The sequence below is a fragment of the Lissotriton helveticus genome, chromosome 2_1 (assembly GCF_964261635.1).
Source record: "Lissotriton helveticus chromosome 2_1, aLisHel1.1, whole genome shotgun sequence".
In the NCBI taxonomy this organism is placed as follows: Eukaryota; Metazoa; Chordata; class Amphibia; order Caudata; family Salamandridae; genus Lissotriton; species Lissotriton helveticus.
This window is the reverse complement of record NC_136059.1, coordinates 1,364,350,009-1,364,363,970: the sequence shown is the minus strand read 5'-3', so window position 1 is coordinate 1,364,363,970 and position 13,962 is coordinate 1,364,350,009. Positions and strand designations below refer to the sequence as shown.

Sequence of the window (13,962 nt, the reverse complement as noted above, 5' to 3'; positions counted from 1 at the left end):
GCTTTGGAAAGTCTAACAACATGGGTCTGAGTCTCTCTTATCTGTAATATCACTCACCTAGATATTGATTCTCCTTCTATTTTAGGGATCTTATTAACGTTCACTTGCAACATCTGAGTCACCGTTTTTAATATCTCTGCAAGAGGCAAAAAGGGAGGCCTTGCATCAAACACTGTGCAAGCCTTAGAGGACTACCTAGAAAGACGTCATCTCCAATATAATTTTATAGTGGCAAGAGACTTCAACACCACCTTTGAGCCCCTCGATAATGATGATGTCCAGCTTACATATGAGGTGAACAAGATGTGGGGAGTCCCGCTTGGAAATTGCCCCAATTAAAAGATTCTCGGGCTGCAATCCAATTGAAGGGCCTCACTATAGAATTGAGTGTTAGGGTCACTAATGGCTGAACTGAGTCAGAGTCTAGAGGAGCATTCACTTTTAATAAACCCAACCATACGAGTCGCATCGACTATATAATGGTTGATTTGAGACTATGGTTACTCATCAATGATATGGTTATTATGCATGGGTAGAGAGCGACCATAATCGGCTTTCTCTTTAAATGACAGGCCTCTATATTAGCCTTCAATCTGGATGTTGCCTCCCTTCCTTAACCAGGGATCTTGAACTTAACTCTGACATGCGTTGTTTGAAATGGCTGCAATTAGCTACCCACCTGGATAATTTGGCAGCTATTGGACAGGATCCACAGTATATGTATGCTGAAAGTTATGATGATGCACTTGGTGACAGAGGTCTTAAGAACATTAGTTCTTCACATAGTATGTTTTTTGAACATCTTTTAACATATTTTTTAATTTCTTTGCCAAAATCACAGTTGCAAAGTCTAGCACTTGGTACAATGGCGACAGCCGACGGCTCAAAAGTAGACTGGTGTAGGCTATCAAGGCTAAAGATGTAGATTTTATTCATAACAGTATGAATGCGTACACAAGTGTAGGAGTAATGCAAAAAGAGCCTGAGGCAATCGGAGGTGGCAAGACCTCAGAGAAGTCTAAATATCTAGGGGGACAACTAAATTCTGGGCACTGATATCGAAGGGCGACAATTCTGCCACCTTGAAACCCACCAATTATGTTTCCCCGACAGAGTGGTTTTTCCATTTCAAATATCTCTATCATGAGGACTCAGTGAGTACTAAAGAGGGCCTGCCTCTGTCTCTCCACCTTTGAATAGTAATGTGCCTCTGTTTGATAGGTCAGATATATTAGATTCTTTTAAAGCTATCTCAAGAGATAGGGCTGTTGGCCTGGACTGTATCCAAGCTGATATTTTTCTCCAGGACTCTGAAGTATGGCCCAAATATATCCTAATACTTGCTAATGCTGTTGCCAATGAAGCCCCGATCCCTGGTTCCTGGAAGGGTGCCATCGTGCTACCAATTTTTGAAAAAGGTGACTGGTACCAGCTGGGCAATTACAGGCTGATTAACCTAATAAATCATCCGCAAATTTTTTGTTTGTAGTTTATTATTTAAGATCCAGGATTGAAGCCATGAAAACAATATCTCAAAACCTTATCAGGCCAGGTTTAGGAAAAGAGTGTCGACCATTGACCAAGCATTTTATTTTTTGCTAATTTATTGGAAGACAGTCGTATTAAACAAGGGCAACCTTTACATTGCCTTTGTCGACTTAGTCCGCTGCTCCAAATTATGTAAAGTACTTAAAGATATGGGTATGCCCCTTGAGAGATTTTGTCTATAGTAGTTTGGTTACATGACATGAACTATGGCAACATTTGTTGGGTCTCGCAGAACGAGATGACAGAGAAAGTGCCTATGTCCAGGGTGTTCACCAGTGTATTGGCGCCAACTTTTTTACCATTATTTTTAAATGACAGCTCACTGTTTAACTTAACTCTATATTAATGCCCCTTCTTTGCCCAGCATAAAAACACCTATTCTGCTTTTTGCAGATGATACTTTGATTTCCAAGGCACTGAGTAGCTTCCCAAGACTCTTGAAACTTTTTGGGGAGTTCTGTCGTGCCTGGGGGTTGGAAACCAGTACTGCAAAGCCCAAGCTGATGTGAAGGAGTGCCATACGAGAGGGTGGACTTGCTTACTTGGGTGTTTCCCTGGCTGCTACCATATCTTGGTAACCTCATGTTAGTAAAGCAGTGATTCAGCATAAACAGAGTGGGGACCATCTCCGAACATCTCCAAGCCTCTTTTAGCAAACTGACAGCACTGGCCCTTCAGGTTTACAAGGCGAAGGCTTTGGGTTCCACCCTATATGGGGTGGAACTGCGCGGTTTTGATAATGTTGAAGGCCTTTTTCAATCTGAGAACCAGTTCTTAAGAACAATTGACCATTTACCACCTAGCACCCCCCTTCATCATCCTTTGTCTTTGGACATGGGTATAATAAGTGTTAAAGGTAAAAGGAGAATGTGCCCGCTGTTGTTCTGGAGGTGCCTTTGGTCCACCCTGAGTACATCCACTACACTACCTGTGGTAAATATTTTATTAATTTACCTTGATCGGAATTTCTAGACAATATCAATAGGTTCAAGTATGAAGAGCAGAGTCCGTGGTGGTTCGAATTCAGGGTCTTTATTCAGTAGCTCGAGTTAAGGGAGAGCTCCGTCACCTGAGGAGGATCGGAAGAATCTCTAACTTTATTATCGGGACACATAGTATTTATACACAGAAAAGAGGAAGGAGCTTCCCTTTAATGCAGGCCCGGATCATATGTTGCAATAAAACAGAAGTCATGACTGAGGAAAAGAGGCTGCGTCATGAAGAGAGGAAACATGGCAGAGAAGATGAGGCTGCGTCATTAGAACGAGGAAACACAAGAGGAGCAGAAATGTGAAGAAATAACACTAGGCTGGTTCCTTCGATAAGAGAGAGGTGGTCGTGACAGGATGTCTGTTTGTCGTGTTTCAGCATTGGGGGATTCTTCTTCTCGGAATTGGCTGTCGTGGTTTAGCAGAAAGAGGCCTATTTCTCGGAAACGGCCCGATTATAGGGAAATGGTTACAAATGGGGGGGGGGTCTTGTTCTCGGCATCGGCTTGACCACAGGAATGTACGGTTTGAGTGGGGTAGCTTGTTCTCGGAATCGCCCTGACCATAAGGATGTACCTTTGAATTTTAGGGGAAGGAGAGCGCGTGTGCAACTTTATGTGCGCGTGATCGGTTTCTGCTCGTGCGCTCATTTTCTGGCATGAGGGGGGCTCGGGGACGTGACTGAAAGGGTGTATGATGGGACATAAACTACGAAAAATAATCATTTTCCACATTCCCTCCTTGTCCCATAATATACCCTTTTTAAAATTCTTTTTCTTTTCTAGTCCACTTCTATACTCATTAGGTCGTTCACTTGTTCCTGTAATATGATTCTTTCCTTTTCTTTCTTTCTGGACTGGGTTTTGGGAATGCAGGTAGTGATTCAGAAACTATAGAGTGCTGGACCGCACTGAATACAGAGGCAGCAGGTGAAGAGGAAGGCTAGAGCAAGGCCTATAACTATAAGCTCCTTCCATCCCCATGAGGACAGGAGGCCCCAGAGCCAACCAGTCAGGGACCAGGCACCAGTGTCTGCATCTAGTTTTCTGGAAAGTATATGAAGGCGGGAAATAGCGGAATACACCGAGGGTGCATTATCTGGGATAAATATACAGCAACTGGACCCGATCAGTTCACATACACCACCACGGTCGGCCAATATGATGTCTAGGACCATACGGTTCTGTAACGTCATGAGTCTGTCAGCAGCCATCTCAGCGGTGATGTTACTTAATGCACCAGCTGTTTCATTTATGGCTCCCTGGACTACACAAGTCAGTTGTCTTATGTGGCGGCTGTTGATCATAGGCCCCCAGAATGGGATGACTCCTTTAAAGAAGTCGCCGGCCTCTTGGTCCGCTGTATCTTCAGCGTCTATGGCCCCCCTTCGTTGTCTATTAATTACGGTTGGAGGGTCACTGAAATGGTAATCTGCTGGGGCGGTGTAGGTGGGGGGAAGGAGAAATGCAATGTAGCATGTTCCGGACCAGCCTTGAGGTAGCCAAGTGCGTGAGGTCCACAGATAAAGTAGGTGTTGGGGGCAGTGGCCATCGTTGGGAAATTTGAATCAGGTAGGGTGTATGTCTTGTTACATTCACTATCTCCCATTTTCTGACCCTTGCCCTTTCCTCTTACGCAGAATAGGCCCCTATGGGGCACGGCCCATCCTCCCTGTTCTGTCTGTCTCTTCTGGACAGAAAATGTCTCCCTAAAGGAGGTAGTGTCATTAAAGAGGGAATAACTGGTGTTTTCACTATTGTCTGCTCGTCCCCATGTGGCTGTAAAAGTTACCATCTTTTTGACGGCTCGTACTGTTTTTGTTTTTATCTCATTCCAGGTACTAGCATTCTTGATCTGGGTCTCAGGAATGTTTCTAACAGAGGCGGAAAATATCATAGAGAGTGCATAGGTAGATCCAGCGTAGCCAAAAGGGAGAGAAATAAAAGGCATTCCTCCGTGCACGGAATGTGGCATTAAACCACAGACCCAACAATTGGTCTTGTTAATCACCAATTGATGTTGGTGGAGTGTGGAGATGAACGTGTTATTGAAGAACTCTTTTCTTCTGTTCGTGAGATGTGGAGGAAGATCTACGTGTGAATGCATAGCGGTGTTGTTCAAAGGCGTGGGGGAAGATGGTGGGGAAGCTAGATGAAGGACCCAACCTAGACAGGCCATGATGCAGAAAATAAGAATCATGATAGAAAGGGAAAAGGAAACTTTGTTCTGTAACAGTTTCGCACAATGAGTCTTTATCTTCATGATTTCGGCTGCTTAGTCTGAGTAAAATATGCACCAGTGACCGGACACTTCCCAGCAACCGCTTCACCAAGCGTCCGTCTTGGGCTTAAATAGCCACTGGCAAGCCGAGGTCAAGTGCAATGTCTCAAGTCTGTTTTGGATATGATCGCAGCCGCGATTTGTACTCTTCTCTGGGCAAAAGTTCTGGAAGGGGTGAAATAAAGTCTGTTGTTTCAGTGTCTTTAAAGTCTGATGTTTTAGTGTCTCTGGTCTCGGGATCAGCAACAGCGTCCGAAGGAGTTGGTCCGTAGAAGGGTTTACAATGGCTCACGTGGAGCCATCCTTTCCGTCCCTCGACTTTGACGGCGGTCCTCATCGTCAGTAGCACCAGCTTGGGAGACGTCCACCTTCTTTCCAGAGGGCTGGTTCGGTCAAAATTTGTGACGAGCACCCATTGGCCAGACTGAAGGGAGTGCTCGTCTGGCGTGGTCTTGTCTGGAAAAGCTGCAGACACCTGTGAACGGCAAGAACGTAGTGCAGACATCAAAGAAGCCAAGTAATCTGTCAGTACATTTGCATCAATGTCAATTAGAATTTTAGGAGATGGGACACCCCAGATATTCGGAGGCCTTCCAAATGTGATCTCATAAGGGGACAGACCCGTCCGGGAATGTGCCACCATTCTCATGTAGAAGAGGGCAACCGGAAGGGCTGTAACCCAGTCTATTTGCTTGTCAGCGCAGATCTTGGCTAGTTTGGTTTTTAGGGTCTGATTATGTCGTTCGACTAGACCTGCAGCTTGGGGGTGTCGGACACAGTGAAATTTCCAGGTGTATCCTAATAGTAAGGAGTCAGCCTCCATCAATTTAGAGGAGAATGGTTGTCCGTTGTCAGAGTATATGACTCTTGGCAACCCATATCGAGGGAAAAATTCCCTTACCAATTACTTGGCAGGCATCTGGGCACCATAGTCTGGGACAGGATATGCTTCAGTCCATCGAGTTAAGGTACAGACTACTACGAGGACATACTTATGTCCCCGACATCTCTCCATCTGTATGTAGTCCATTTGGAGGACTTCGAAGGGGTGAACTGGAGGATGGAACCCTCCTTGTTCAATTGAGACACTCTTCCCTGGATTGAACTGACAGCAAATCATACAGGTTCGTACTTTTTGTTTAGCCGCTGCACGTAGATGCTTGTTGTGCCATATCAGATTCAGACTGTCTAACATTCCTTTTTCTCCTAGATGTGCGGGACCATGGGCAGTTTCTATCATTACGGGAACCATTATGTCAGGGAGGAACCATTTGGACTTGTCCTTTGTTACCCAACCTTGATCTGTGTGTGAACCTCCCTCCTCCTCCCATTTTCTCTTTTCGGTTTCTGTGGCCATCTTTGGTGGGATCGATAACTGGACAGATAGTTCTAATGGTGGTTTCGGTGTTTAGTGTTTCTGTCTGAGCAGCATGTTTAGCTGTGGCGTCTGCCAGAGCATTACCTCTAGTGATAGTCTATGACCTTGGTGTGGGCTTTACATTTCAGTATGGCTACTTCTGTGGGTCTGTTTATTGATTCTAGTAGCTGGAGGATAAGATCTCCATGTTGGATCTTGGTTCCATGAGAGGTTAGGAAACCTCTCTCTCTCTCCAAAGGATGCCTAAGTTGTGGACTACCCCGAATGCGTACTGTGAATCGGTGTAGATGTTGACTCGTTTTCCTTTGGACCATTCACATGCTTGGGTAAGAGCTATTAGTTCTGCTGCTTGTGCTGAATGTATGGATATTCTGGCTGCTAAAAGGACTGTGTTTCCTGTAGTGACAGCATAGGCTGCTGAAAGTTCGCCTGATTGGAGACGCATACAGGAACAGTCTACAAATAGTGTGTGTTCTGGTGTACTTAGAGGGACATCTGTAAGATCAGACCGGGATTTTGTGACTAGTTCAACTACCTCTAAGCAGTCATGAATCTGATTGTCAACTGGAACAGTAGGCAGTAGCGTAGCTGGGTTGAGGATATTGCACCTTTTGATGATGATATGGGGTTGGAACAGAGTGACTTCATAACCTGTGAGGCGAGCTATGGTCAAGTGTTGTGTCTGTGTCCTATTCAAGAGTAGTTCCACTGCATGTGGAACTTGTACTTCAAGAGAGTGTCCTAGTACTATGGAATCACTTTGTCATATTGCTAGAGCTGTAGCTGCCACAGATTTCAAACAGGCAGGCAAACCTTGTGCAACAGGGTCAAGAGTGCTAGAAAAATAACCACAGGGAAGATGTTTGTTGGCTTGTTTTTGTGTGAGTACTGACAGGGCTGTACCTTCCGGTTCTGTGACAAAGAGGACAAAAGGTTTGGCATAATCAGGTGTAGCTAGGACAGGTGCAGAGCATAATGCTTGTTTGAGGGTGTCAAAAGCAAAAGTATGATCAGGTGTCCATGGCAATGGGGAAGAGGTTGTGGTCGTTAGCTGTATCAGGGGTTTGGCCAAGTACGCAAACTGGGGAATCCATTGTCTACAGTAGGACGTGAGGCCAATAAAGGCACGGACCTCTTTCTGTGTCTTGGGGACAGGAATGTTAAAAATAAGTTGAATTCTTTCAGGTGTGAGTGCCCTACCCTCCTTTGACAGCAGGTGTCCTAAGTAGGCCACCTGCTGTAAACACAATTGTAATTTCGAGGGTGACACCTTGTGGCCATGTTGTGCAAGGAACATTAGGACAATTTGTGAGGTTTGCTCACATTCTGGTTCGGAGCGTGCGGTGATCAGCAAGTCATCGACATATTGTAACAATGTCGTATTGGCGGGCAGAAAAATGTCGTCTAACTGTCTTTTAAGTGCCTGACTGTAGATACTGGGACTTTCTGTGTACCCTTGGGGAGCTCTTGTGAAACAGAAACTGCGACCTTGTAGGGAGAATCCGAATAGGTACTGACTGTCTGGGTGAATGGGTATACTGAAAAATGCATTTTTAAGGTCAATTACTGTAAAATGTGTGGCCTCGAGGTCTATAGCTGTTAACAGAGTACTGATGTCTGAGACCACTGGTTATTGTGGTACTACACATTTATTGAGTTCACGTAAGTCAACCACCAGTCTGTAGACTGGTGGCGCACCATCATCAGTTTTCTTTCGGACTGGCAGAACTGGCGAGTTACATGTGTTGGAAGGTACTTCTCTGACTACTCCTTTTGTTATCAAATCATCGATAATCTGAATAAGGGCTTGTTCTGCATATGGAGTTAATTTGTATAGACGGATACGAGGTAGGACAACGCCTTCCTTCAATGTCACTAGGTGTCGTGTAATATCCATGAATCCTACATCTGTTGGATCAGTAGCCCATAGTGTAACAGGAATGTCTCTTAGTCTGACATCTAATTCTCGTGTGGTGAAATGCCCCCCCTTAAAATCTCGGATGAATAATCAGAATCCTTCCGGGGAACAACATATTATAGCACCTAGTTCTTTTAGTGTCTGGATGCCAAGGAGATTTTCGGGACAGGACTTTGTAAGCACCAAATCCGTGGAAGTTGTAGGGGGACCAACTTGAATTGATATTGGTTCAGAAACTTTGTTGATGACAGGTGTACCAGAAAAACCCAAGGAAATACTATTTGAGCCAGAGAGGGGTACCTTGGGAACTTCGTTGTGCTGCACTGTCGTCCTACTAGCCCCAGTGTCGATCAGAATTTTTGCTTCTTTACCTAGGAGTTTAGTATGTACATAGGGACCCTCTTGGTCAACCGGGACCGGGATCAGTGGACGACTATCGTGTTCCTCCCAGCTGTCTCATGAGATCGTGGGGAATTCAGGATAGGATGACACTGGGTACTGATAGAGTTGAGTGGCAGGTTTAGCATCAGTTGGAGGAGCTGATATGGGAACAGAAGGTCGCGGGGGATAGTTACGAGGTTGTGTCTTCCCGGTGGCAATATTATGTTGTAATACTGGACAGTCACGCACAAAATGACCTGGCTTTTTACAATAATTACAAGTAACTTTTTCCTGTGACACTTGGGGTTGTTTAGGGGTCTGTTGGATCGTATTAGTTTGTGCTACTAATACCTTAATTTTAGTATCTTTCGTCCTTTTCTTTTCTTGTTCGTCCCTAATTCTATTTTGGTGATATTGGAGCATCTGCAGCGCTTGTGAAGGGGAGCTTGCTTGCCAAGTACTCTCTACCTTCAGTACTCTATTTCTGATTGCGGGCAAGGCATTTTCCACGAATTTGGAGACAAATAATAGACTATAGGCGTCTCCACCGGAGGAGAGGCCGCTGTTGATGAGGAAACATTTCTCTAACCTGGTATAATAGTCCCCTATATCCTCATCTGGTTTCTTTTTGCATGCAGAGATAGCATCCCAATCTTCTTTCTTAGTGGTCAGCAACTGGGATAGTATTTTAGGGAGACAGCGAGGGAGTTCCTGAACTAGAGGTCCCAACCCTTGTCCAGGATCACGAGTAGTGTCTTCTTTCTCTAAATCTGCCCATGTTACCTTTTTCCCTTCAACCTCCCAATCCTTTAGCTTGTCATACGTTCCTTGAGGTAACAGGACCTTGAGGAGAATTTTGAGGTCTTTATAAGTAAAAGAGCCCATTTGAAGGATATCCTTGAGTTCCCTATGGAAACCCGAAGGGTCTTTTTCATGGGAGGGGACCATTTTCTTCATCTCTAGTATTTCTAGTTTTGTCAAGGGAGTGTAAACAAACGTTTGTTGCAACTTTCTTGCGGAATCTACAACGGGGTGTACTTCTCGGAGGGGGAACTGTCCTTGGTCATAGTGATGGGGATTTGCATCATAACTGTCTGTAAAGTATTGAATATATCGCTGTCGTAGGTCAAGGAAGATATTAAGGAATTCTTGTCCCCTGGCCACCCACCTCCCTTCTAAACAGTCTCGTAAGAGGATATAACTTTTTTGGTGGGCAACCAGTATCTTCGTACATTGTAATGAGGTGTTGAACCATATAGATGCTAGCTAGCCTTTGAGATGCCAGAGGGATCGATAAACATTTGAGCAACTATATCAGGGCCATATATAGAGTAATGAGATACCCAATGGGTGCTTGATCTAGCAAGTTCTTTTTCTTGTGTGGTGAGTGGAGGCTCGTCGTCCATCCAATCATCTAGAGCTTCTTGTGTTCGTTGGAACAACCTATCTGTAGGGGCTGACAATTTCTTAGTTTTAAGTTTGAATTGTCCATTATTCTGAGAACGAGGGATACGGGGGTGTACTGCACCGTGAAAAGCAGTTCCTTCTTGACTGTCTTCGCTTGTACTCTCATTCTCGGTTCCCTGGGTAGGGGCATCTTTTCGATGGGAATCAGAAACCTTGCTAGTGAAGAGTGGAATAAAGAGATCTATTTCTTTTATTTTATTGTAATTTCCTGCGACTACTGCTTGATCTAGTTGTAGTAAATCATCAGGAACTCTTTTTCCTGCACTAGCTATCATTCTAATAAAACAAGTGATCATGAATCGTGAGAGGCATTTTCTATATGCTATGGGTCTATTTTTAATAGCTTACTGTAGTGTTTCTAAATTTTCTCCTGTTCGAAGCGCCTCGTAAATTTTGTTTAGGCAATTTGTGACATTCGGTACCTCCCGTATACCTTCTAGAGCCTCTCGTAGGCGAAGGGAAATATCTGCTTGTGAACCTTCCCCTGGGGTTGGGTCATAATCACATTCTAACATAGGTAGAACACCACCCGAAGTGTCAGGGATGGGTTCCGTCTGAGTAACTACTCGTCTGGCTGTTATCTGATTAGTATAAGCAGGAGGAGGTTCCATTAAGTAAGTAGTAATAAAATCGTTGGGTACAGAAGGAACCTTAGGACGTGGAGGTGCCGTAGGGGTACTAGAGTCTGAGTTAATCTCGGACCCTGTCTTTGGTGAGAGGACAGGATATATACCCGTCACTGAGGCCGAGACCTCCCTTTTCTTTTGTTCAAAACAAATATCATCATTCTGATCCTGTAACTTTTTCATCTTACTTTCTTCTGACATTCTCTTTGCTTTTTCCACTTTCCCTTGCTCCTTCTGTTCCCTTCGATGTGCTTCCTTTCGCCATATTTCAACACTCTCTAACATCGAGGGTCTTGCTTTCTTTTCCCAACATTTTCTCTCAACCGCCATGATACAACTCCAATCCCATGTGCCACTCTTTGGCCATCTGATCGCAATGTCTAAATCTTTAGTGTAATCTTCCCAAAGATCCAAATACAAGATGGCACCAATTCCATACTTCGTATACATAAAGTAACCAGGAGTATTCTTCGGGGGGGACTGGTACAGATTGTTCCAGTAACCCCTTCCGGGTACCCAGTTTACACAGTTTAGAGATCAAAAGGCATTGTATTAGATACAAATAAAATTTAGACTTGAAAAAACTCGATATACTCTGAGTATCAGAGTACAAACATACCGTTTTCTAGAAACCTAGAACCCGTCTTGACCGTGCTCTGAGAGATCAGAACCCGTCTTGACCGTGCTCTGAAAATCAGAACCCGTCTTGATATACCCCCAGCAGTACTCACCGAGGTGCAGAGAACTTGAAGACCTTGAAGATCTGGACACTTGATTACGCAGCGCTCGTGGACAGGGACTAGTCGGGTTTCAGACGACCTCGGACTCGGCAATCTTCACAGGTTTTGGGCTCTGGGTCGAGACTTCCGCTGTCGTCGTCACCGCCTCGTATCGATGCTCAGATCTTGGTACAGCCTCTCTCGGACACGAAGGAGTTCATGCAGGAACACCCTGCAGTGTGCACGTAGAAGTCATTCGATGTCTTCAAGAGACCGGTTTAGGTCCGCATCACCGGCGTGTGGGGAGAAAGTGAAGTGCCTGTTCGGGCGCCAATTTACTGTGGTAAATATTTTAGTAATTTACCTTGATCGGAATTTCTAGACAATATCAATAGGTTAAAGTATGAAGAGCAGAGTCCGTGGTGGTTCGAATTCAGGGTCTTTATTCAGTAACTCGAGTTAAGGGAGAGCTCTGTCACCTGAGGAGGATCGGAAGAATCTCTAACTTTATTATCGGGATACATAGTATTTATACACAGTAAAGAGGAAGGAGCTTCCCTTTAATGCAGGCCCGGATCATATGTTGCAATAAAACAGAAGTCATGACTGAGGAAAAGAGGCTGCGTCATGAAGAGAGGAAACATGGCAGAGAAGATGAGGCTGCGTCATGATTAGAATGAGGAAACACAAGAGGAGCAGAAATGTGAAGAAATACCAATAGGCTGGTTCCTTAGATAAGAGAGAGGTGGTCGTGACAGGATGTCTGTTTGTCGTGTTTCAGCATTGGGGGGTTCTTCTTCTAGGAATTGGTTGTCGTGGTTTAGCAGAAAGGGGCCTATTTCTCGGAATCGGCCCGATTTATAGGGAAATGGTTACAAATGGGGGGGTCTTGTTCTCGGCATCGGCTTGACCACAGGAATGTACGGTTTGAGTGGGGTAGCTGGTTCTCGGAATCGCCCTGACCATAAGGATGTACCTTTGAATTTTAGGGGAAGGAGAGCGCGTGTGCAACTTTATGTGCGCGTGATCGGTTTCTGCTCGTGCGCTCGTTTTCTGGCATGAGGGGGGCTCGGGGACGTGACTGAAAGGGTGTATGATGGGACATAAACTACGAAAAATAATCATTTTCCACATACCGCACTTCAGGATGTTATCAAATTAGACCGTTTTCATAAAATCCATTGGCTCAACCATATTAAACGGTCACTTCTTTAGGTCTAGTTGAGCTCTGGGAGAATCCCTCTGGTAGTTGTATTCCTTCCAAAGGTTCCTTAAAAATTATCTATCGGTCGATAACTTTGACTGACATATCCTATAAAACTGCTAGTGCGTCCTTGACTAGTGAATTTCTTGATTTGAAATCACCGTGTTTACGAGCAACTTTGGATATTATTACTATGCCAATGGACAGGAAGCTGTATTTCCAGTTAAAAGTAGACACTATACTGTCAAAATCTTTTACCTCCAATTGGGTCGCCTCTGAATACTTGGTTTGCCCCGGGTGTAACTCCCTGAAGGACGCTGTTCCTCATGTCTTTTTTGCATGTCCTGCATATGCACGTAGTTGGCTCTTGCCTTTAAGTAATGAATTAGGCCCGAGAAGTCACAGCACCGTCCCCCGCATACTGATTGTCGGCCCAAATATGCTTGTGCTGTAGCTACATATTTGGGTGCTATATATGGCTGGTTCGCAGGAGGGTTCTTTCCATACACAAGTGATAATTGGGTCTTCTTAATTGCTTCATGTAGCAGGTTCTTTTTTTTTTTTTTTTTTTTTTTTTTTTTTTTGCTGCCAATGCCGGAGCCTGTTTTTGATTTTAAATTGTATTTAGGATGCTTTTTACTGCATTTATGTCATGAATGTATTATTATTAATTCAACTAATCTTTGCTGAATTTTGCACAGACTTTTATGGTTTTTGATGTTTTTTATATGATATGACTTTACATGAGCTGAACAAAGAGATGTACTTTTGTGACTTTTTTTGTCATTTTGTCACAATGCTGTCCACTGACTTAAAAACATGCACTTTGGATTATTTGACTTGCATGAAGGTTGTAGCCTGCTAACCACGAGGATGCAGAGTTTTGATTTTAGGAAGGAGGAATTGAAATGCTACACGCACAGATCATTTGATTGTTTAGGGGCATTTTTGACTCCTGTGAGAAATGTTCCTATTCATTTCTGGCTGTTTTGAGTGTCTTTTGTTTTCAGTATTTCCTCTCCTTTTTTTAAACTCCATAAGCGTGCTTATGTTGTACTTTTTGTATTTGCAGAGAAAACAAGCCAAAGAAAGGAGGCATTTGCGTTGCCAACCACACCTCTCCCATAGACATCATCATCCTGGCCAACGACGGATGTTATGCAATGGTAAGTCAAGAGTTCTAAACAAAGTGTGTGACTTTTTACCCTCTCATCAAACAGTTTAAATGGACAGCGAGCAGCGCAAAATGCAAAAATACCCTCTGTCCGGAACAGGGCTGAACGATCTAATGAGAACTGTAACAAGCATTTGCAATGCAATAGGTCTCGCCGTTGTGAGAGTTTGTGCTATTGGCATTGTAAATGGCAATACCTTTTAATTACGTGTTGGTTTTTAAAACATAAATGAAAGGCATTGTCATTTACAATACCAATAGCTTAAACTCTCGCAAAT

General features: G+C 44.1%; 1 protein-coding gene across 1 annotated transcript in view; it reads left to right on the top strand.

Annotated features, from left to right (window-relative positions):
• GPAT3 (glycerol-3-phosphate acyltransferase 3) overlaps positions 1 to 13,962 on the top strand; it is a 487,853-nt gene that overhangs the window by 338,392 nt on the left and 135,499 nt on the right. Inside the window, exon 6 of the mRNA XM_078676298.1 lies at positions 13,583 to 13,676. Coding sequence (XP_078532424.1) covers positions 13,583 to 13,676 — 94 coding nt within the window. The remainder of the gene's footprint in view (positions 1 to 13,582; positions 13,677 to 13,962) is intronic.